A 23,054-nucleotide genomic window follows, 5' to 3' on the forward strand; every position below is an offset into this window, starting at 1 on the left:
GGGGGAAGAAGGTTGGATTTCCTGGCATTCTCCCTCCCTGATAAATGACATCTTATGGGGACTTCCCTGCTTCTCCTCTAAAACCAGATCTCTGCTCTGAATACTCAGAGGCCATGCGGGATATTTTCCCTCTTCCTGCCTACAATGAACGGCTAAGAAGATGCCCGGGGTGTGTGAATTTTTCCTGCTCATCCGATTCTGGGAATAAATCGCTGCCAGGATTCTTTGGTGGCAGGGCGTGGGGAAAATCCCCCTTACAAGCAAATCACTGTTAAGTCACCTAGGAGGTGGTGGGGGTTATTTAGCTTTCTCTCTAAATAAAGCCAGGTCTGATTCCATGCTGGCTCGGGGGGATGGAGAGAAGATCCCCCTGGCACTTCCCTGGGCCAATCACATCACTGTAAGGGGTGCACCTGGATTCCCCCTATATATGAATCCCTGTTACGACTAGCCGGTGCGTGTGTGGTGGGGGGCGATTTATAGGCTCTCTCCCGAGGCCTTACCAACACAGTGCCTTTGTCAGGCTTAGGCTCCCCTCCCAGGCTCCTACTGGGGGGGGGGCGGCTGCACCCCCATTGGGACGGGATGAGACAGGAGCAGAGAAGACCCCCCCTGCCTTGGGATTCGCCGCACACGCAGCCCCGCAGATCCCCTTCTTGCGGGCGGGCGCCTAACAGCCAATCGGAGCGCAAGCCCAGGACCTTTCCAGGCCCCTCCCCTCTTTTGCGGCTCGGTTAGGAAGGAGTTAAGTAGAAGCCCCGCCCCCTGAGGGGGTGGGGGACGAATGAGAGACGAGTGGGCGGGGCCGGGATGGAAGGTTGTGAAAGTGGCATTAGAACGCTGTGTGACAGCTGCTGCTTGGCAGGCTGAGAGGGAGAGAGCCAGAGAGAGAAGTAGAGGGACGGATGACTAGACCCCAGATAGGCAGCTAGAAAGAAGCACAGGGGGGCTCAGAAAGAAAATGGAAATAAAAATAAATAGAGAGAGAGAGAGCTCAAGATAGACACACACAGAGAAAGAGACCAACATAGAAGTCCTGAGAGACCGAAAGGCGATCAAGCCAGATACATACCCAGAAAGAGAGCAGGATAAGTAGTCAGCAAGAGAAAAAATAGAGGATTGGGGAGAAAAAGATATAAATGTAGTTTAATAGAGAGTGAGAGAAGAGGAAGTGAGTGGAGAGCAAGAAGAAATTAATCATGGATTAGAGAGGACGACACGGAAACAGAGAGAAAATAGGCAGGCAGAGAGAAAGGTGACTAGGTACAGTAACTAGGACATGTTCTGTATAAATATGTACATGCCATACATGCACACAGAGGTAGAGGGGGCTAATTACAGAAGGTAAGGTGAGAGAGCATAGTTCTTCATCCACCCAGAGAAGTGGGAGGTAAAAAAAAACCCCATACACATACAGAAATAACTCTCCACTCAGAGAGAAAGGGCTAACCAAAGGGGATAAAGAGAAAGAGAGAGCTTAATAACAGGCAGAAAGTGCAGAGAGCTTACTCCTAAAAGACCTCCAAAGACTCTAATGAGGCTGAGGATGTCAGTATAACTCTGATCAATTAGTGACCAAGAGCTGCTTTGATCATCTGTGGAAAGGGCATGGGGACATGCCTTCAGCACTGCGATCTCTTTAACTGGAAATGCTCCCCAAACACAGCAAGAAGCTAGAAGTCAAAGCTCCACAGACAGATCAATCGAAGGATAGCAGATTGGAGCCCCGGCTGCTCTCTTGAAGCTCTTCAATGGCAGAGGAAGTGGTGATCTCTATCTATGGACCATTGAAGGTAAAGGGGAGACTGAGATTAAAAGCTGTCAGAAGTGGAAAGGAAAAGATTTCTAAATGAGAGCATTAGAGTGAGCCACTCAGAGAGACATTTATCTGCTGCCTGCAGGAAAGTGTAAACTTTTGATACATAGAGAAGTCTGAAGGGACTGGGGCAAAAAATCCTACATCTGAACTAAAACAGTGAAGTGTGGGGGAGCTGATTAAAATGACACAGAGTATTAACCCAAGAGAAAGGAATGGTGTAACCTTTTTCTCCAGGGGTTTAAGAGCCAGGCCAAGCAGTGGTAGAAAAATGATCATTGCTTAACACAATTTCATGCTGAAATAAATATTGCATTATAGAAGACAGAATCAGACAGTTTGGAAATCTTGTACGGCGTCAAGAAATTGAAGGGTACAGAACCGAATGGTGCTAGGGAAGCTTTGCTATTAAATCTCCATGGGAGGAGAACAGATTTTAAATAAGAAAAGCAACAAGAGTCCAATTTGAAGTGTGTGGAGCTGGAAATGCTGGAAGAGCCTACAGATTAATACAGTGCTCCGAAGTCCTGAAAAAGACAGGATACAAAACACATGCTCCGAATTGCTCCCACTCCAGTTCGGAAGCTGCCATTGGCTAGTGGACTTTGGATTGCGAACGGAGTCCACTGGAATGATCTTCCTTTCTGAATCTACCTGCTGATTAAGTTCACCTCCTCCTGGTTCAAATGAGGAGTCAGGGTCCCAGATGAACATATGCAGACCAGGAAGAAATACATTTTCATAACTTTCTTTGCCTCTTGGCTTCTGCTTTTCTTCTTTGGAGGAGACCAACTAAGACGCCTGGCCTTCCTCTCCAGAAAGAAAGCCACAGTGCTGAAGAACTGGCCCCGCTGGACGGACAGGTCCCTCCTCAAGAGCTTTGCAGATCCCGAAGAACTTCAGAGTGATGGAGGCCCCCACAAACAATCTGCCAAAGTCAGAAGGGAGTCAAGAATGAACATCTATAAGCACAGCAGGTGCCGCATGGAAACTTGCTTTGATTTTTCGAGGTGTGAGAAACATGGTTTCAAGGTCTTTGTCTACCCCATGGAGAGAGAGGACCCGGTGTCAGAAAGTTACCTCAAAATAATCACATCCATTGAGGATTCCCGATACTACACCTCCAACCCAGAAGAAGCCTGCCTCTTTATCCTAAATATTGATACTTTGGATAGGGATCATCTCTCCATCCAGTACGTTCACAACATCAACGATAAAATCCAAGGTTTCCCTCTATGGAACGACGGCCGAAACCATCTGATATTTAATCTTTACTCAGGCACCTGGCCGAATTACACAGAGGATCTGGGCTTTGACATTGGACAGGCCATCCTGGCCAAGGCAAGTTTTTATGTTGAGAACTTCAGGCCTGGCTTTGATATCTCCATCCCTTTGTTTTCGAAGGAGCATCCTCAGAAGGGTGGAGAGAGGGGCTGGCTGTACCAGAATTCTGTGCCTCCTAAGAAGAAGTACAAGTTGGCTTTTAAAGGGAAAAGGTACCTGACTGGCATTGGTTCTGACACCAGGAATGCATTACACCATATCCATAATGGCAAGGATATCATCTCCCTGACCACCTGCAGACATGGCAAAGACTGGGAGAAACACAAGGACACACGCTGTGACAAGGATAACTCTGACTATGAAAAGTAAGTCATTACTGATGTTAAGATGTACTCCAATCATTACTGATGTTGAGATGTGATTTATGGGTGAAATCCCTAGGGGATGGAGGAAACTCCACACGAGCCGAGGCTCTGGACCAAGATAAATAGTGCACTGGAATGTAGTTAGCCAATGAAAATGCAAAGACAGAGGAAGAAGGGAGGAAAAGAGGTCTCTCCTGGCTGAGAATCAAATCCTCCGCTGATGTAAATGGCCATTGCTTCATTGGCTGTGATGATTTACACCAGCTGAAGATCTGGCCCTGAACATTTCGAGTCACATAACAGACAGGGGTAATTTCTCTAGTCATCTTCCCCCTTCCCATCCTGCTGTATAAATCACTGCTTAATTTCCGTGATGGGAAGTGAAATGCAGGGCGTGCCTGTTCTGTATTAAAGTTCAAATAATCTAGTGAGAGCTGCTCTTATCTGCGATCAGCACAGCTGCCCCTCTAATAGGAGATTTGCTTTTTTCCAGAATTCCAGCAGAGAGGAATGATACTTGCTCCCCTCGTCCCCCGCCCCAGCATAAATATTTTTATTGGAGCTGAGCCCAGACTAAACCCTCAGAGCTGAACACCCCCTAACGTGGTGGTGCTTGAAATCTGGATCCAGGCTTTCGGCCCTTGGACCATAGCAGTGCCTTGGCTGGTGGAGAGGTTGTTTTATCGGAATACTGATTCTAGGCAGAACTTCTCAGTTTGGTAATGACGGGGATTACTGCTGAGCTGTTGCAATGCCGTGGTTGTTAGAGTCTTTACTCACTAAGATCACATCTACACTCAAGCTGGAGGTGTTATTACCAGCTCAGGTAGACACACGTGTGCTACCTTTAATTGACCTCGCGGCTAAATATAGAAGCATAGCCATGGGGGTGAAGGCAGCAGGATGGCTAGCTGCCCCAAGTACAATCTTGCCTGGGACACTAGGGACTTACTCGGGTGGCTGGTCTGTCCTGTGTGCATCTGGCTACCCAAGCTGGAAATTCCACCTTCAGCTTGAGTGCCGCTGTACCCGTAGGTGCGTCTACACTGCCAAAAAAACCCAACGCCCCTAGCAGCAGTGCGTCTCAGAGCCCGGGTCTACAGACTCGGGCTCATGCAATGGTACTACAAATAGCAGCCTAGACGTTCCCGCTCAGGCTGGAGCCGGGGCTCTGAAACCCAGCCAGGGAAGCGAGTCTAGAGCCTGCCTTAGCCCAAATGGAAACATCCGCACCTTAGATATCATAGTGGGAGCTCGAGTCTGTAGCCCTGGGCTCTGAGACTCGTTGCCATGTTTCTGGGGTGGGTTTTTTTGCAATGTAGACGCAGCCATAGAGTCTGATCCTGAGCGGTGCTGAACAGCGACGTGTCCCATTGACTTTACATTGAGAGCGCTTAGCATCTCTCCGGAGCCGCTCGGTTCCTTGAAGGGCTGTAGCTGAGCGTGCACTGGTTCAAGTGGGATTTTCCAGCAGGGCCATGTTGTGGCGTCAGGCTCAGCTCAGTGCCACCGGGCATTCTTGTGACTGCAAATGATCACTGACCGAAGGGTTCCAGCAGCAGGAACATTCAGGTGAGGCGAGATTGGCTCCAGGGCATGAGCCACCCACTAACCGATGGTGGTGGTTAGGTAGACTCCCCCTGCGGGCAGGCAATTCTATAATTGTTCACTTTGGAGTTTCTTGGCCCCACAGTGGTGCTGGTCCCCGTTGGAGACAGGCTTTTGAATGAGATGGACCCCTGGTCTGCTCCAGTCTGGCAATTCCTGCATTTTAATTTTCCTCTGAGCTGTTATTGATGATGGTTGTCAACGAGTCACTTTCCTGACGGTCAATGTGTGTACGCACTCCGATTCAGGGTTTCGGTTCAAGCCCGTTGCTATCAGTTAGCAAGATGAGACCCAGCAGAGGGAGTCATTAGACATAGTGGAATGATGAGAGGAGAATAAGGACTGTTTTGTCCCCTTACTTTTATACTCCATCACTAGGGATCCCAGTGGGAGTTGTTCAGTCAGAAGTCCTGATGCCTCTAGTTTTAAATATAAGGGATGAAACTCTGCCCAGTAGATTCGAGTGGGCATTTTATACTCCACAGGCAGCCAGGCACATAGGAAACAGACTTCTGGCGCTGGTTGACCACTACAGCAGTGCAGGTCAAAGTGTGCGATGGATCCCAGGATGCGCCTGCCCCAGCTGTGGGTAGCTTCAGATCAGCTCCAGAGGTTTGAGAGGCCATGTCTGTCCCAGGGGTGGGTAACTCTCATCTAGACCCGGCTTTGCAGTCTGAAGGTACCTCATCCACCGAGCTGGCACTCTGGGTCCCCAACAAACATCTGCACTGACCATGTTCCCTGCACTGCTCTTCCCTGTCTGTGTTCTCTCCATGCACCGTCCGTCAGGGTGTCCCCACATCATGCTACTCTCAGTGGCTCTTGGTAGCATCCCTGCAGTGGTCCCCTTGCTACGCTCTCTCTCTCTCTAGCCTCCCCACATCCTTTTGCTTTGCCTCCATCTCTGCCTTTGCTATGCTGCTTCTCTAAACCCTCACCCGGCTCCCCATGACGCCTCCTCTCCATGCCCTTGCTGGGGTACCTTAGATGGCTGAGACGGGATGGATGCAATGGCTTCCTCTGGAGTATCTCAATGCCACTCTGAGCAGCACCTAGTAGAGGTCACGGGGCTCTGCACAGAGTCCTAATGAGTGGGGCCCCTCTGGACTTTCATTTCCTCCCCTTTCCTTGCCCTGAAATCCTGCACAGCACCTTCCACACAATCTAACTGAATGCCAAACTCGGACACTTGAGCCCACCTAGGTAGCAGTTGCGTTGGTCGGCTCCTGCTCTCGTTGAAGCCAATGACAAAGCTAGCCCGGGATGAAACCCTATACGTACAGCACACCAGAAACACAGCCACCTCTGAGGCGGGGGGCAGCACCCAGTGTGCCATGCAGTGCTGGGGGGAGGGAAAACGCTGGTTAAAGACCCCCTATCCTCTCTCAGAAATAGCCTGGGGACCTTTGACCTTTGCCAGCTCAGTTCTCAAGGTTCGTCTGAAAGACCCTCACACAGTAAGGTGCATGGGACTCAGTATAGCTACCTCCCAAGGCAGAAGGGCTGAGACAGCCTTGGTAGGGTTTGAAGAGGTGCATCCAGGGAGTATCGCCATCCCAAACTGCACACCTAGCCTCTTGAACTAACTCCTCCAGCCGGGGTTGGGGTGTCATTATGGATCATAACAGCGTCACTAGGTTTGCACATCCCAGGGATGGCTCCGCCCGTCCGCAGCAATTATATCCTTTAGTGCAGCACTGGGAAGAGTTTTTTTTTGTGGGGGTGGGAGGTCCCATTCATTCTCTGCTCTCTTCCCCAAGGGGAGGGGACGGTTGGTGCTTGTCAGATCATAGGAGTCTTGGTAGTGGCAGCTCCCAGGGGCCACACTATGGCTGCAAAGCCCTGGGGAAGATATACATGTTGGTATTTTTTAAAGGTCTGTTCAATATGGTTTCATTAACTAAAGATCATTAGTTCCTCGAGCCGACTCTAGCTAAGGTTTAATAAGGCTACTGGCTTTTTCAGACACTGAGGATCTCGCATTCAAGTAGTGACTGGGTTCACAACAACGATTCTGGGGGTTGGCTGCCATGGGCACAGGATAGAGTGCCTTCCTTTGCCTCTAGATCACTGGTTGGTAGGGATAAAGCCCATAACCGTCCGAGGGCTGGTGAGCTTCCTAGCTGTAGGACTCACACGGCTCCCATCACTGTCATGTCCAAGCAGCTCCTGATCTGTCATGTGTTTATCTTCATACAACCCTGTAAGGCAAGGCAGTGCTGTTATTCCCATTGTACAGATGGGAAACTGAGGCAGAGAGGGAGGAAGTGACTTGCCCAAGGTCACCCAGGGAGTCTGTGGCAGAGCTGGGGATCACACCCAGGCCTTGTGAGTCTCAGGCTGGCACCTTAATTGCTGCCAAGCTCTCCCTAGTGGCCAAGTCTCCACATCAGAGCCCCCTTTGTTGGCAGCCTCAGAAGATGCCAAGGCGGGAACAGGCCTTAAGGCACTGAGCTACCTCCCAGGCTGAAAGGTGGGTCTTGTCCAGATCCGGGTGAAGGCAGCTAGTCTGGGAAGCAGGCACTTGCTAGTGCTCTAGCTTCTTTTGACGATGGGTAGAAGGCAGCGCTCACTGAGAACATGAGGCCTGGCACCAACACGGGCGGAGAGGATGGGTCTCTCCAGAACCCACCAAGGCTTTCTGTCTTTGCTCGTCTCTGCTCAGCGACAGATGCCCTTCAGCAGCCCCATAATAGATTCATAATATCTCCGTCTCGCAGGGAGATCGGATCAACAGGAAAGGCCTCTCAGGGCAACAGCATTAGAGCCATCGTCGGCCGCTGGCATTAGGAGGTAGCGGGAGGTTAATATGTGGCCTGCGTGTGTCATCAGGTGGAGCAGATTATCAGGGGCTGCAGGGAGACTCCGAGGAGCCAGGGAAATGAGAAAAGATCCATCAGAATTCCAAAGGCCCCTGGCAGTCTCGCCCGCCTTGCAGGACGCAGTGGCTGAAGCAGGAACTCCGTGAAGGCCTCTCCGTAGCCTGCCCCCATGGGGGGCCTTTCCCTGTGTGGCTCAGAGGGCTGAGGCGACCGATTCTGTTAACTGGAAAGCTACCAGAAACCCAGCCTCCCAGGTCTCGTGCGGACTGGTGAGAGGAGATCGTGGATGGGTCAGAACGGCAGAGACGTCCAGGGCGGCGTCAGATCCTGCCCGCCAAGCGGGTGGCAAGAGCTGCCACATCAGGTCCCCGGAGCAGTGCATCCTGGTGAGGCTACCAGGTCCTGCGGCTTGGCATGGCAGAGGGAAAGAGGAAAGCAGCCCTCGCTGAGAAACAGGACCATGGAGCACAGGGCAGCCCTGATCAGGATTCTTGCGTGGAAGAGACTAGAAGGGAAAGGGGCCCAGAAAAGGAGAACTCACTACAATGGAGTAAAGCATGACCAAGGCCCTGAGAGCCTGCAAGTGGATATGGAGAGTTGCCATGAAGGGGTCCCATGGGAAAGGGGGTGCTGTGACTGGACAGGGCTGGGTCTCCCTGTTCCTGCCTCTGCCACAATCTCCCTCTCTGCCTCATTTTTCCCCTCTGTAAAACAGGAGCAATAACACTCCCTGAGGGTGTGCCCTGGGGCCTTGCAGCAGCACAGCCCGGGCCAGGATTTGGCCCAGGGTCTAGAAATGACTGGTGAAGCCTCCCACTCAGAAGGGAATGGGAGCAGCCTGGACCCACTGCCAAGCCCGGTTGAGAATCAGAAGGAAGGAATGTTTTTCCCTCTCTGAACACAGACGGTGCTCACGAGAACCTCATTGCAGTCAATGGATTTGCACCAGTGCACGTGAGATCACAATCAAGTCAAGGGTGTTTGTGTCAGGGAGCTTAGGGAGAATCAGGACAGGTCATTCCCTGATGTGCGTTTCCCGATCTGTCTTCCAGGGGCTGGGGTCGGGATGCCTTTGAGGATACCTGTGGTCTCGGACAGGCACATCCTAGGGGGGCTAGCCCCCCGCCCCCGCTGCTTGGATAGGTCGCTTCGTGCTGGGAATCAGACCCGCAGCTCAAAGTGCGGATGTTCCTGAAGATCAGGGGACAGCTCAGTGGTTTGAGCATGGGCCTGCTAAACCCAGGGTTGTGAGTTCAATCCTTGAGGGGGCCATTTAGGTATGTGGGGCAAAAATTGGGGATTGGCCCTGCTTCGAGCAGGGGGTTGGACTGGATGACCTCCTGAGGTCCCTGCCAACCCTGCGATACTATGATCCTGAGTCACAGGAGGTTTAGGTACTCACCCTCTCTGAGCCCGTCTGTGTCCTCCACCTCTGGCGAGCGTCTCTCTCTGCAACTATTTCAGGATCCCTCGTACTCCCAAGAGACAAAGCGAGGGTTTATTTCTTGTGCACGTGACAGAGGCATTGTCAGCCTGGAGAGCTCTGCCTCGTGCATAATTAAAACACCCCTTGCCCTGGAGCGCTAAATGTGGTTCTAGCCCAGTAATTGCTATCCCGAGAATTAAAATAAACGGTGTATTAGTTTAACTACCCGGCCACCTGCTGGATTTCACCTCCTGTCAGAGGCCAGGCGCTCTTCATGTCTCATCCATCACAAAGGGAACAGTTCCCCAGGAATTAAAATGCCAGCCCAGCAGGAAGCGTCCTCGGTACAAGAAGGAGAGCGTGAACGTGGGTAGCAGCTAACGTGCGTTGGTTTGGGGAGAGGCTTATGAGAGCAGGAGTCCGAACGTTTGTGCAGAGGCCGCCGGAAGCTGGGACACAGGCCAAAAGAGTAATATGGCATTGATGTGAATGTCCCAGTGAAGGAAGGGAGTTGTTTCTGGTTCCTTCCTGAGAACAGTAAGCTCGGACTCCTGGGTTCTGTTCCTAACACACTGGGCAAGTCACGCAGGCCCCCATTTACAGACTGGGTGCCCAGATTCCCAAAAGGTATTTAGGTGCCAACTGCCATTGATTTCAGTGGGCTTTAGGCACGTAAATACCTGTGAGGATCTGGGCCTGGGTGCCTAAGGTTAGTCCATATTTAGGCACCTGGATGAGGCCTAAATGGGGGCAGGCCTAAATAGGGGGTGGGCAGGGATAACTCAGTGGTTTGAGCATTGGCCTGCTAAACCCAGGGTTGTGAATTCAATCCTTGAGGGGGCCATTTAGGGATTGGGGGCAAAAATTGGGGATTGGTCCTGCTCTGAGAGGGGGTTGGACTAGATGACCTCCTGAGGTCCCTTCCAACCCTGAGATTCTATTATCTCACCAAGCACTGAGCCCCAGCTGTTTTCAGGGGGAGCTGCTGGGCACTCAGTCCTTTTGAAAAAACTAGGCCACTTATTTGTGCATCTAAACGTGAACTTAGGAAGTTGGCTTTAGGCATCTGCTGTTTAAAAATCTTGACCCAGGACTCCTGGGTTCTGTTTAAGACTATCACCGATCCGAGGCAGTTCTTTTAGGCCAAGCTATGTCAAACGCATATGCAGGCCTGCTTTTCAGCCACATTAAGCACCTGACTACAAAATGTGGGTAGTATTTCCCTGTTTCATAGGGGCTTAATTCATTAGTCTGAGCAGGGCACGTTGAGATCCTCAGATGAAAGGCATCATAGAAGTGGTACGGTTAGTACAGAAAGAGAAAAATCACCGTTCGGACAGGACCAAGGTCAGATCTTCACCAGAAGGAGCTTTGGAAAGTGAAATGCCTTCCCCTCCCCATACTCAAGTAATCCAGTAAAATGGTTTGCAAGCACAAGAAGATTTACATTGAACAGAGGATGGAATTAGACTTAATTGGGGAGCACCTGGCCGACTGGCAGACTGACATATGGGATGGAGTGGAAGGGTTCACTCCATAGCTGGGATCAAGGTGACAAAGGGCTCTGAGAATGGGTAGAAGGTAGAAAACTTTGATACATTTCCTATTTCCCTAGCCAACAGTAACCCTTGCTGTGCTGCACACTTTTAAGAACTGGCAAGGTTAAGAATTGACATTTGCATTGCACCCTTCCTCCCTGAGTCCTCCCCAACAGTGGGCCAGATTCTGGTGTCAATCCAGAAGAAATCATAGGATCATAGTAGTTAGAAGGGACCGCAAGGGTCACCTAGTGATACAATGTGAGGGAAAGGGGAGATTTTGACTAAGCAAGCTGAGGCAACCCCCCTGCTCCTCTGAAAAGTGCCCTGGGATCTTTAAAGTCCATGTAGAGCAAATGGAAGCTTGTTTTTTAAAGGTTTCATTGGAAAGATCTGCACCCAGTAAGCTGCCTGGAACCGAATGCAGATCTACCCTGGAAGGATGAAGGGCTGAGCGTGGGAGGAATGTCTAAGAGTTACATTATTTAACAGGGTTATCCAACAGCCATCCTAGGACTCCGCTGAGCTGTGGGCTCGATCCTGCACTCCTTACAGGGCCAGACTTCTATTCATTTCAACTGCCGCAGCAGGCCCTATGTGAATGCCAAGTGCCCATGTGATCATGCACGGACACTTGCAAAGCAGAGCAAGTGAAATCTTCACATTGATACGGAGGGCCAGATTTTCAAAGGAGGCACAAGGCCAGGGGAGCAGCTGGAAACCCTATCTGTGCCTGTGGGCCAGCCCCCGTTTGGCACAGATTTGCCAGCCCACTGGGTGAAGGCTCATTGGGGCAGCACCACCCCGGACCTTCGTGATGTGCAAAGTTAGGGCCCAATCCTGAGCATCCCCCACCAACTTCCGTCGGTCGCTGTGGGGGTGCAGCACCTTTTAGGCACCACTCCGCGCTCTGCGGGATCAAACCCAATTTAACCCAAACCAGATCCTTTCAAAAAACAGAACAAAAACCACCTGGGAAAAACAACGTACATAAAGAAAGACAAACATTTTGCAGCCTCCTGAACGAAACAGGCAACATGGGAGAAGGCCCTGGGAGAAATGATTGATTGAGCTTTATTTCAATCACAGCTGTATCGAGTTAATCCTACCCTAGCCTTTCTGATCCTCATTGAAAGACAGTGACGGCACAAACATGTTCACAAGTTGCTACTGTCTCGGCAGGACAATACTGGACCCATAATGCGTAAGTATTTCTGTTAACAACAATAATTTGCCTTTATGCAGCGCTTTAATCCCAAAGGCTCTCATGGCACTTTGCCAACTCTCTGGGCACTGCCTTGCAAAATCATCGTGGCAGCCAATTAGCCCAGGTAGAAGGGGTGGCAGGGAGGGGATGAAAACGTTACAGACCTGGTTTCTTTTACACCAAAGCTCCTTTACACCACTCTGCCAGTGTAAATGGGCCTTAAAGTGGACATCAGTGTAATTTACGCCTACTGGAAAGGAGAATCAGGTTCCCCTAACACACTGTATTTCTCTAGTACCTTCCACCTGAGGACTTCAGAGCACTTCACTGGAATTACTTCACTCCTCTCTTTAAAAAAAAAAAAAAAAAAAAAAAAGGTCTTTGCCCTTTAGCTGGTGGGGATAAATGTTGGTTTTTAAGAACAGGTTAAACACCTGTCAGGGATGATCTAGATGTACTTGATCCTGCCTCAGGGTGGATGAATGGATCTCCATGACCTTCGGAGGTCTCTTCCAGTGCTCCATTTCTGTGATCAGTGAATTCATGCCTACCTGGAATGTGAGGCTTACAACCATTTTACAGCTGATTAACAGAGGTCAAGGACTACACTGGCCAAAGTGGCCTCATCTGATACGCCTCAGTTCTGGGTGTCCAACTTGACACCCCTTGGGCCTGATTTTCAAAGGTGCAGGGCCCCCGCAGTCTGCGTGGACTCCAGTGGGCCTGGGGGAGAGTGGGGAGAGGGTTCAGTGATTCTTAAAGTCAGGTCCCAGGTGGCCGAGGTTGGGTACTGCAAATTCGTGGCCATTTAAAAAGGGATTGTGGGAGCACCCCTGTTGACCCACTGCTTTGAAAAATGTAGGGTTCAATCAATCCCTACCATCTTCCACGCCCACAGACGTCAGCAGGAGTCCTCCAAGGTAAAACAGGGGTATGTCTGTGCTGCATGCTTACCGCGTGTCCTTACACATGGTTTGGCCCAACCTCCCCAGCCACCATTCACACACACGTTTATGTGGCCTTTGAAGCCATGTTTGCTTGCCCAGAGCAGGCAACAAACCCCAGCTTTCCCGCTTCCCAGTCCCCTTGTCTTTGACTAGCAGCCAGACCATCCTTGCTTCTCAGTAATCAGTTCTATTGCACTCACCTTGTTAAAATATCCTTCCCCGTGCGGGGATGGGTGGGAACAGGCAGGCTGACGCCAGTGGAATTTTGCTCCTGTAACAATGCTAACAAAATTGCTTAATGAAAACGGCCTCACCCTGATACCACCCCTCCCCGCCCAGCACATTACACATAACTGCGCCTGGCAATGCATTTTGCATACTAGGGTATCTTTGCATGAGCAGCTGAGATGAGGCCAGGACCATTATGAAGGGAAGATGAGCAATCGTCTTGTCTGAGCTGGGAATGCGACGACGCTGTCCTCTGAAAAGAGACACTGTCCGTAGCACAGATTCATTAAACACCCGCAGATCATCGGCGTCAAGAATTAAAATGGGCCTTTGCTTGCACGTGAGTGCTGGAAAGCGCCGGGCTGCCCCTCTGGCTGATGTAAAATCAGTACATGCCTTGTGAGCCCTGGTTTGAGTGAGCCTAAAAAACTCTTTGGAGGCTAATCTTGTGAGGCTTGTGAGGAAGAGCGGTGAGAGAGGCATGATCTAGCAGGCTGCATGCTGACGTGGGAGCCAGGAACTCCCGAATCCTAATCGTGGCTCTGACACACTCCTCTGTGACCCTGGGCAAGTCACTTAATGGCTCCCTGCCTCAGTTTCCCCATGTGTTAAATGCAGATAGTAACCCTAAAATCCTGGCAGTCAGCAGTCAGCTTCTCCAGGGTCCCTCTCCATCCCCCTTGGTTATTGTACAGTGTCCTAGCTAGTTGTAGGACTGGAAGTGCAGGGAAGCCAAGGGCCCGTCCTCAAAAGCCCTATTCCTCAGTGCCCCTCAGCAGCTTGGTGCCCCATAAACTCTAAGGCTACTGCTCACATGATGGCCTGGACATATGAGCATGATCATTGCTGGCTGTATCTGGGGGTAACTGGGTGACATCGGGGTCGGGGGGTCTGGGATCACTGGGTGCTGGGGGGTTGCTATTGAGTAGTTAAGTACTCAGTGAAGATAAAACGCGTCTCATTACTGCTAGCCTGTCCTAGGCACAAGGCTTGATAACACTTCCCTGGCAGCTGGCCCCTTGGAAAAGAGAAATGTACCAGATTTACGTACCTTCTGCCCAGCCACCTGCAGAAACCAGGATATTAGTAACAGTCGCCATATGGCGTTTAATGAAAATATCACTTCCATTAGGTCTAGGCAGGACACGCACTGGGCCGGCTGTGCTGCTTGAGGAGGCAGGCGGTACCAAATCAGGAGCTGGTAATCTCCAGCTACAGGAAGAAAACACTGATTAAAAACAAGAGCCAGGGCTGGGCTGACGGCCCAGCATTCGCTCTTCCCAAGGTGAGGGCTGGAGTCCCGCTCCAGGGCTCGTGAGGTCTGCGCTAGTAGAGATGGCTGTACTTTGGGCCCAGCACACTCAGTCTCCGGGGAAGGGGAGGCTGTGTCTGGTGACACTCATAGCAGTCTATATCCAGTGCAGGGGCATGGTGGGCTCTGCATGGACTCCCACCAGGACAGTGGCCATGTGACGTGACAGCCACAGAAACCAGCATGTCTCCTGTGGATGCCCCATAGCTGCTTGGAAATCTTCTATTGGGCTCCCTCCCCACCCTGCGCAGCTCCCTCTGCAGGCAGGGCTAGAGCACTGTTGGTCTCTTGGCATTCATAGAATATCAGGGTTGGAAGGGGCCTCAGGAGGTCATCTAGTCCAACCCCCTGCTCAAAGCAGGGCCAATCCCCAATTTTTGCCCCACATCCCTAAATGGCCCCCTCAAGGATTGAACACACAACCCTGGGTTTAGCAGGCCAATGCTCAAACCACTGAGCTATCCCTCCCCCCCTAAAGCTATCCCTCCACTGGCAGACGGTGGACGTTTTGGCCTGTCATTTTCAGCAGGGCTCCCCAAGAGTGGTCACAGAGCGCACAGGTGCGTCCCGAAGCACACCTGTGGCCCATCCATGAACTCTCAGCCCTCAGTCCCGATCTCACTGAAACCAGCAGCCAAACTCCCACTGAGGTCAGGGGGCCAGGCTGAAACCCTCCCACAAGAATGGGTCCATCCATGGCAGTTTCAGTTCAATTTTCTCATGGTATCAGCACCAATGTTTCTGCAAACAAATCTTAACTCACCAAGGCAGCACTGGGTTCTTAACCTGTTTTGGTTTATTGAGCAGCTGCCTGCCCCAGACCATCGGCGTAGAACAGCTTCATTAACCTGGTGCTTGAAAGTGGATGAACTAAAATCTGTGACTCATGGCCTTTAATGAGAAGAAAATGTAATGTGGTCAGAAAAACAAGGCAAAGGGGAGATATGGGAGGAAAAAAACCACTTTCCAGTTATTGAGCCTATTAGAATTTACTGTCCGCAGACTCTCAATGGGAGATGTGTTATTCCTTTTGTATTTTGTACATGAAAATACAGTCGAATTGGGTAATAAGGGTTAATCTGGGCAACTGCTCGTTTGATTGTTAGGGCCAACAGATTATCACCTCCAGAGCTGTAAAATAGTGATCTTTCCACATCAGCCACACATAGCCATGCAAAATCACCATCCTGCCAGGACCAGATGAGCTCTGCTGGGCATTTTAATGTCACGGCAGGTCAGTCCGGTTATAATTGGCTCTGATTGTCAGCTCCTGGAGGCACTAAGGTCCTTTATCTGCAGCCGAGGGGCACCCAGACAGGTGTGAAATTCATTCCCACCTCTGTAAGCATGGCAGAAATGACTCTCAGCCCAGCTCTCACAACCCACTGATCGGTACAAGGGAGGGGCAAACACCCTGGCTGTCACCGCAGGAAATGGCTGTGGGAATGTATGTTTGGTCTGTAGGGGCAAGTGGTCTCAGATGCATTTCTTTGATAGCGAGACAGTGAACTCGATGTAAAAGCCCAGTGGAGACAGGCGCTGTATTTTACCTTGATGTAGCCAGCCATGGTAAAGCCCAGATGGAAGGTATATAGGGTTGACCTCAACTGGCTACATCAACTAGCAATGAGATCTCAGATTTTCCCACTCGTGTCTGTGTCTCTTTTGATTCTGAGGGTTTTCTCCAAAACCCACAGGGCCAGATTCTGAGTCATGCTAAGGCCCCTTTACACCTCTCCGGCAGCGTAGAGGAGTAATCAAGTGTAATTTGCACCTACTCAAAGGCATCCTTAGGCTCCCAGAGATGCGCAAAGGAGCCTCAGGCCCTTAATTAGACATTTGAATTAGGGTGACCTGATAGCAAGTGTGAAAAATCAGGATGGGGGTGGGGGGTAATAGGCGCCTATATAAGAAAAAAACCCAAATATCAAGGCTGTCTCTATAAAATCGGAACATCTGGTCCCCCTAATTTGAATGAAGTTACGTACGGGGGATAATCAGCCAGGGATGGGCAGCTTTAAGGTAACAGAAGGCCACAAAATCCACAGAACCCTTTGGGGGTCAAGGAAGAAGCCGCCTTTGCTGTCCTGGGGCAGCTTGCCCTGGCGGCTACTGCTGCTGCAAGAACACATGCCAGAGCAGCGAGTCCTGCATTGACCCACCGCGCCCTGTGGCATCCACCTGCCCGACCATAATCCCTAAGGCAGATGAGTCTGTGCCCCCTGCCAGAGGCCCCCCCCGCTATTCGGTACCTTCTGAGCAGGTGCCATCCCCCAGGGCCATCCCAGAGTGAGACTGGGAAGCTGCCCCCTCACTGCCCCCAGGCGGGCAGGAAGAGCCACCTCTCACCGTTCTCTTCTCCCTGCTGGCAGCCTCCTCCCCTCTGCCTCGTCCGGTTGGCGGGCCAAATAAAACGCTCTAGCAAGCTGGATGCAGCCCGCCTCAGCTGCCCATCCCTGATCTAGGGTGACTGTGTGACTTAGGAACCTAAGTCCCATTTTCACAAGTGATCTGGGCCCTTGGGGCTGGATTTTTAAAGGTACAGAGACACTTAAAGGTGGGATTTTCGTGGCATATTCAGATGCCCCTCATTGAAATCAATGGAAGTTAGGTGCTTAGGTGCTTTTGAAAATCTCTATATAAATCTTTGAAAATCTGGCCATTAATAGGGTCAGTAGAAGAATCCTTCCGCCCACCTAGCTGTGTCTTCACCAGGGGGTTACGACAACCTAGCTACGGCGCTTGGGGTGCAAAATCTTTCCCAGCCCTGAGGGATGTAGCGACATAGATGTAATTTTTAGGTGTAGACCAAACCTTAGACTCCTCTTACCCCTCATCTGAACACCTCCTAGCATGATGGTAAACCTTGGGCCTGGAATCGTGTGGTGTCGGGTTGGAGAGATCTTCCTTGAGCAGGTTCCGTGGTTTACCAAGAATTGTTTTAGGTTTTACGTCTTAGAAATGTACGTGTGGTCCTCGTTACAGACACTTACCCCACTATAATAAAACCTCAGGGGTTCATCCATCATCTACAAAGAAAGCATTTCTCCGGTTCTTCTTCTTCTTTCGTATAGCTTGGGTAGGTAGCAACAGCTACAAATTTATATCTAAGTTTGATAGCCAGCACATTGCTGCAGCAGTGAGCTGGTGAACGTCCTGCAGGGCCACGGCAAAAGAACAAAGGGGACACTCAGATATGATGTGCTCCATCGTTTGTGACTGGTGACCACTGTCGCATACAGGTGTTTGCCTTGTTTTCCATTTAAAGAGGGTTTGTCCACATCTCCCATGAGACGTCCTGATGCGATTCAATCTGCACTAGTCAATCTGCACAAATCAAAACCTGGTGGTTTCTCAACAGGATCAACGATGAGCGGTTTTTGAACGGTCGAAATGCTCCATGTGACTCTCCACAGAGCCTCAGCGTTGAAGTTGGGAGTAAGGGTCTTGATACAGTTCCATAAAAGGTTGTGGGATTTTAATCTCACCTTGGGTGGGTTCTGCAGGTCATGGTACAGCAGGATCCTCACGTTTGCAGTGACCTAGTGGAGAAAGAGAGATGTCTGGGCAGCTCTTCTAATCTATGGAGGCTGGATGCGCAATAGGACTGGGAGCCAGTTGGCTGGAGTCGATTTGAGCACCCCGACACTATGCGCATGACATTATTGAGTTGAGTGCCCAGGAGTTGTGTGGCTGCTGTGAGATCACACTGGCACGCAGTATTCAGCTGCAGGGTATATCAAGGCAATTGCTGCAGTTCGTAAGGTCAGTGGACTGATGATGTCCCCTCCAGGTTTCTGGTAAGCGCGACACGAGACCTGACCTTATTGCGGGTGTTCTCGAGGTGCCGTTGAAAGGTCAAACTCCGGTCCAGTGTAACGCCCAGATACTTTGACACTACGTTGCACACGCACTGCAAGTGGGCAGCACGTCTGGTGCTAGTGGAGGAGGAGGAGGGGCAGGAGGCTATGCACACGCTGCTCTTGCCCGCAGGCACCGCCCCCCAGCTCCCATTGGCCAGTTCCCAGCCAATGGGAGTGTGGAGCTGGTGCTCAGGGCAGGAGCAGAGCACAGGGGCCCGGGGCCCCCCTGCCTAGGAGGTGGACCTGCTGGTCACTTCCAGGGCGCAGTGCGGTGCCCCAGGACAGGTAGGGACTAGCCTGCCATAGCGCTGCAGCACCACTGACTGGACCTTTAACGATCCAGTCAGCAGTGTGGACCGGAGCCGCCAGGGTCCCATTTTGACCGGACACCTGGTCACCCTAACCAGGCCTCAGATCCAGGAATCCTTTCACCCATCAGCTTGGAGAGGTTACCAGGCCTACAGTCTCAGGGATCTTCTCTCAAAGGGCATCTTCCTCCAACTGGCCTCTGGTAGCTTTTATCAGGCCAGGTGCTCATTAGTCAATTAACTGCCTAAGCAGCTGGCTGGCAGCTCATTGCTTAGAGGTGGCCTGAGATGGGCTGGTTGTCTTTAAAGAAGCTCTTCGTGGGCAGACCGGGCCCTGACACCCGCTTAAAGGGATCAGTCACCCACCCTGGGACAATCAGACGTTCACCTAGAAGAGCAGGGTTCCATCCTGCCCTTTGCTCTGGCCCTCGTTCCGTTACCTGTATGGAGCAGCACTGACTGGCTGCCGAGCAAGCAGGAGCACAGCACAGGGGAAAGGAGGAGCTTTTCCTCTCGCACAAAACCCCACCAAGAACAGTTCTGCGGCTGGCGCCACGGGGCTGTCAAACCACTGGAGAGGTGATTGAGCCCACTTTGCCTGGTGGGGGAGCGCCCAAGCTGCCTCTTGCTGCATGTGGATGGGCTTATGTGAGAGCAGTCCTCCTTCCCCAAAGCTATGAGCCCAGAGCAGAGAAACAAGTAGAGTGCTCCCGTTCGCACGATTCCCAGGAAACACTTGGAGTGCTTGGTCGTCGTGATCTCAGCAGCTGCTCGGAGAACGTTTGGAGGCTCTCACACCCCTAGAGCCCCCAGTAATTGTTCAGGTAGGATGAAAAATACTAATGCTGAGACAGCCAGCCTGGGCTAGCGCCTAGCACCTGGGTTCTCCTCTAGCTCACGTACTCATCTGGCCCCCGTTATTACCATGGTGTCTGGGCACCTCACCGTCTTTAATGTATTTCTCCTTGCCACACCCTTGTGAGCTAGGGCAGTGTACAACGGGGACGATAGAACAGAGCAAAGTGACTTGCCCAAGGTCACGCAGCAAAGCTATGGCAAAGGGACTTGAACCCAAGTCCTAGGCAAGCAGCCCAACCACCATGCCTAACACTCGCCTCTGCCACTGACTTGGGGGGATGGTGAGAATGGAAGCATTCCAGGGCACAGGCCAGGCCATCCCAGATCCCTGTATAGCACCCGGTGCGTTTTGGGTGCTCCTCTACTAATAAGCGATGAGGACCCTCACAGGGCCTCGTTTTCCCCATCTGAACTGCGAGGATAATGGTACCTGGCCACCCACCTTTGTAAAGTGCTCCAGCTCTTGGGCTGCAAGGTACTTCTTCTGTCGGCATCGATGTTGTTCTCATTAGCTAGCCAAGCACATTTCATTGCAACCACTGATCCCGCAATGGTCTTAAAGGCACAAGGAGACCTGGGTCCTTTGCTCAGCTGTGGCACTGATGTAATTGTGAACAAGCCACTAACCCGCTTCCTGCCTCAGTTTCTCCATCAGTAAGATGAGAAGAATATGGGCTTTCCTCAAAGCGGGGCGGGGCGGGGGGGGAAAGAGATCTCTTCCAGGTGAGTGGATAGTGCCTAGAATTCATATGGAACGTGCACATGGTAAGGATGCAGCCAAGCCAGAACTCCATCTCTAAACACCCCCAAATCTTTGAGGAGGCTGAGATCAAAAGCAGATCACCACCATTATAGGGGGGCCTAGTAACCCTAACCTTGCTCAGCGCCCCGTTGTGCTGGGTGCTGTGCAGAGACAGTCCCTGACCTGGAGAATTTACAGTCTTAATAGGTGAGAGGGGACGTGGAGATGAAGCAAGTTTCCCCTGGTCATGCCGTCAGTCAGTAGTAGAGTAGGGAACAGATCCCAGGTTAGCTGAATCCCAATCTGGGGTGCTAGTCAGTAATCCTCGGTCCCTCCCATTTGGCTTTCTTTTAGTGACATCAAGGACACCCCACCCATCTCCCCAAATTTGGTGAGACTGGCTCAGAACTAACAACCCAGGCCCAGTCCTCTTGCTCCCAGAGGCCGGAGAGGGCTGTACCAGGCCCTCACTCCCGTTCCTGGTTCAGTCTCCTACTCTAGAGGTCTGGAGTATTTCCCCTTTCACCCTGGAAGCGAAGCGAGACTAGATAAGTGGCTGCTCCGTTGTTAGCAGGGGAAACATGGGCCTAGCATGGCAACAAGCTGCCTGGCTCTAACTTTCCAACTGCATGTAACACATGCATGTTACTGCATGTATCATGTAACCTGCCTCCTTCCAGATTACGCTCCAAGCAGAGGAAGGGCTTGCAAGCAGCTCAGGCTCCCCTCTGCCGCAGGGAATTGCCTGCACAAACAGGTTCTGTGCCCTGATAAAGCACGTCTTGTAGCATCTTTGTTCTGCTGCAGGAAGAACGCTGGTTTAAAAAAAAAAAAAAAAACAACACACCAAACCCCCCCCCCCCCCCCGACGCTTTTTGGAAAAGCTCTTCTCGATCCCATTAGTGAAACCCACCGTCGTCACCCCCTGGCCCCTCATCCCAGACCTGCTGTTTTGCTTCTGAATGACAGGAGCGGATGAACAGAGATCAGAGAGTTTATGTCCCTCGGGTTGTACGAAAACAGGGAAGCACTGAGGATATTATTGCTCAGAAACCACAGAACGTCAAGAGCAAAGTGTTTCCATAAGGCCTCAGCCCTGCCAGCATCGGCTGCCACTTTCTCATTTCCCTGGCTGATAAGGCTGACCTCTGACAGCCCTGAAAACACCCCCCTTTCCCGCTCTCTCTCTCCGTACAAATACCCCTTTTTCTCTGGCCCTGTAGAAGCATGAGATCTCCCCTTCTCTCTTCTTTCCATGGTATAAATTCCCAGCAGGATGGGAATGAGGGTAACAGCCAACTCCTAAGTTGCCACTTTCCTTCCTGGCGCTTCCAAGTGAAACTTAGACCCCTCTTCCCTGCTGCTTTGCTGAAGCCGGGGCCTGAAGTTAGTTGCATGTTTCTGGAAGGGGAAATTTTTTTACTTCTTAATCTGGCTACGTAAACCACAGGCTGCAGTCTCCTCGGTCCCAGTCTCCTGGGGCTCTGAGAGTACAGAGAAAGAATCTGGGTTCCTTTCAGGCCATCTCTGGTTAAAATTCAGCAGTGGCCAGAGCTGGCTGCTGCTTCTCTGGAGACTCACGGAGCCCCTGGATCTTGAGTTATGCCACAAATTGAAAGCATGGCAATGGCAGAACATTCAGTTTGGATGCCACGTCTTACAGAAATCGCCCTGGCTCTTGCATGTTTATAGCAACAGCTGTTTCATGCCCAGTGCCCTTTCCTCATCGAGCTGAAATGTCACCTTTGTTGGGGTCATTCCTTTTCAGCGGCAAAACACCTTGCAATCGCTAGAATCGCAAGCTTGAACTCTCCTCCTTTGAGGGTTTTAAAAAAACATTAGGAAAGAGTATGGCCCAAAGCAGTGGTTTTCAACCTGACCATGTTGGAGGGTGGGGGGGAGGGATAGCTCAGTGGTTTGAGCCTTGGCCTGCTAAACCCAGGGTTGTAAGAACAATCTTTGAGGGGGCCACTTAGGGATCTGGGGCAAAAATTGGGGATTGGCCCTGCTTTGAGCATGGGGTTGGACTAGATGACCTCCTGAGGTCCCTTCCAACCCTGATATTCTATGTCTAAGATTTCCAAAAGGGTCTGCACCTCCATTCAAAATGTTTTAGGGGTCAGCAAATGAAAAAAGGTTGAAAACCACTGGTCTGATGGCTAGCACAGTGGCCTAGGGGACAGGACAGCTGGGTTCTAATCCCAGTTCTGCTACAGACTTGCTCTATGCTCTTCATGTCATTGTCCGTTGTATCCATTTAGATTGCAAACTCGTCAGGGGAGGGACTGTCTCTGACGGTGTGTTTGTACAGCACCTAACATGATGAGGCCCTGGCTTTGATGGAGGCATTACTGCCAGGCGAATAATAGGGCTAGAAATATTTTCCTATGAAAAACTTTGAACAAAAGGGAAACTTTTTTTGTCATTTCATTCAAAATTTTAATTCCACCGAGTTCTTCAGATTTTCAGTGCAATGAACGTTGCCAGCTTGTTTTAGGATCTGAAAGAGGAACAGGATCCAAGGGCAGCGCTTTGATTGGTTTTATTTACCAGCTAATTAGGATTTTCCCCCGGAGGCGCCAGCAGCGGAGTTGAGAGAAGCAGCCCTGCCCGAACAGACTGCGGCTGGCATTTAAGCTTCAATCATTTTTTGGGGGGAGGGAGGGAAGAGAGTTTCACTTTTGTAGCCTTGTAAACAAGTTTGGTGATAGGCTCCGTCTGAAAGGTAAT

The 23,054-nt window shown here is 51.1% G+C and overlaps 1 protein-coding gene across 1 annotated transcript in view; it reads left to right on the forward strand.

Annotated features, from left to right (window-relative positions):
* Positions 1 to 812: 812 nt before the first annotated feature.
* The window catches only part of EXTL1 (exostosin like glycosyltransferase 1), a 46,677-nt gene continuing 24,435 nt past the window's right edge, over positions 813 to 23,054 (forward strand). Inside the window, exon 1 of the mRNA XM_073317779.2 lies at positions 813 to 3,465. Coding sequence (XP_073173880.1) covers positions 2,531 to 3,465 — 935 coding nt within the window. The 5' untranslated portion in view covers positions 813 to 2,530. The remainder of the gene's footprint in view (positions 3,466 to 23,054) is intronic.

The sequence above is a fragment of the Lepidochelys kempii genome, chromosome 19 (genome assembly GCF_965140285.1).
Source record: "Lepidochelys kempii isolate rLepKem1 chromosome 19, rLepKem1.hap1, whole genome shotgun sequence".
NCBI lineage: Eukaryota > Metazoa > Chordata > Testudines > Cheloniidae > Lepidochelys > Lepidochelys kempii.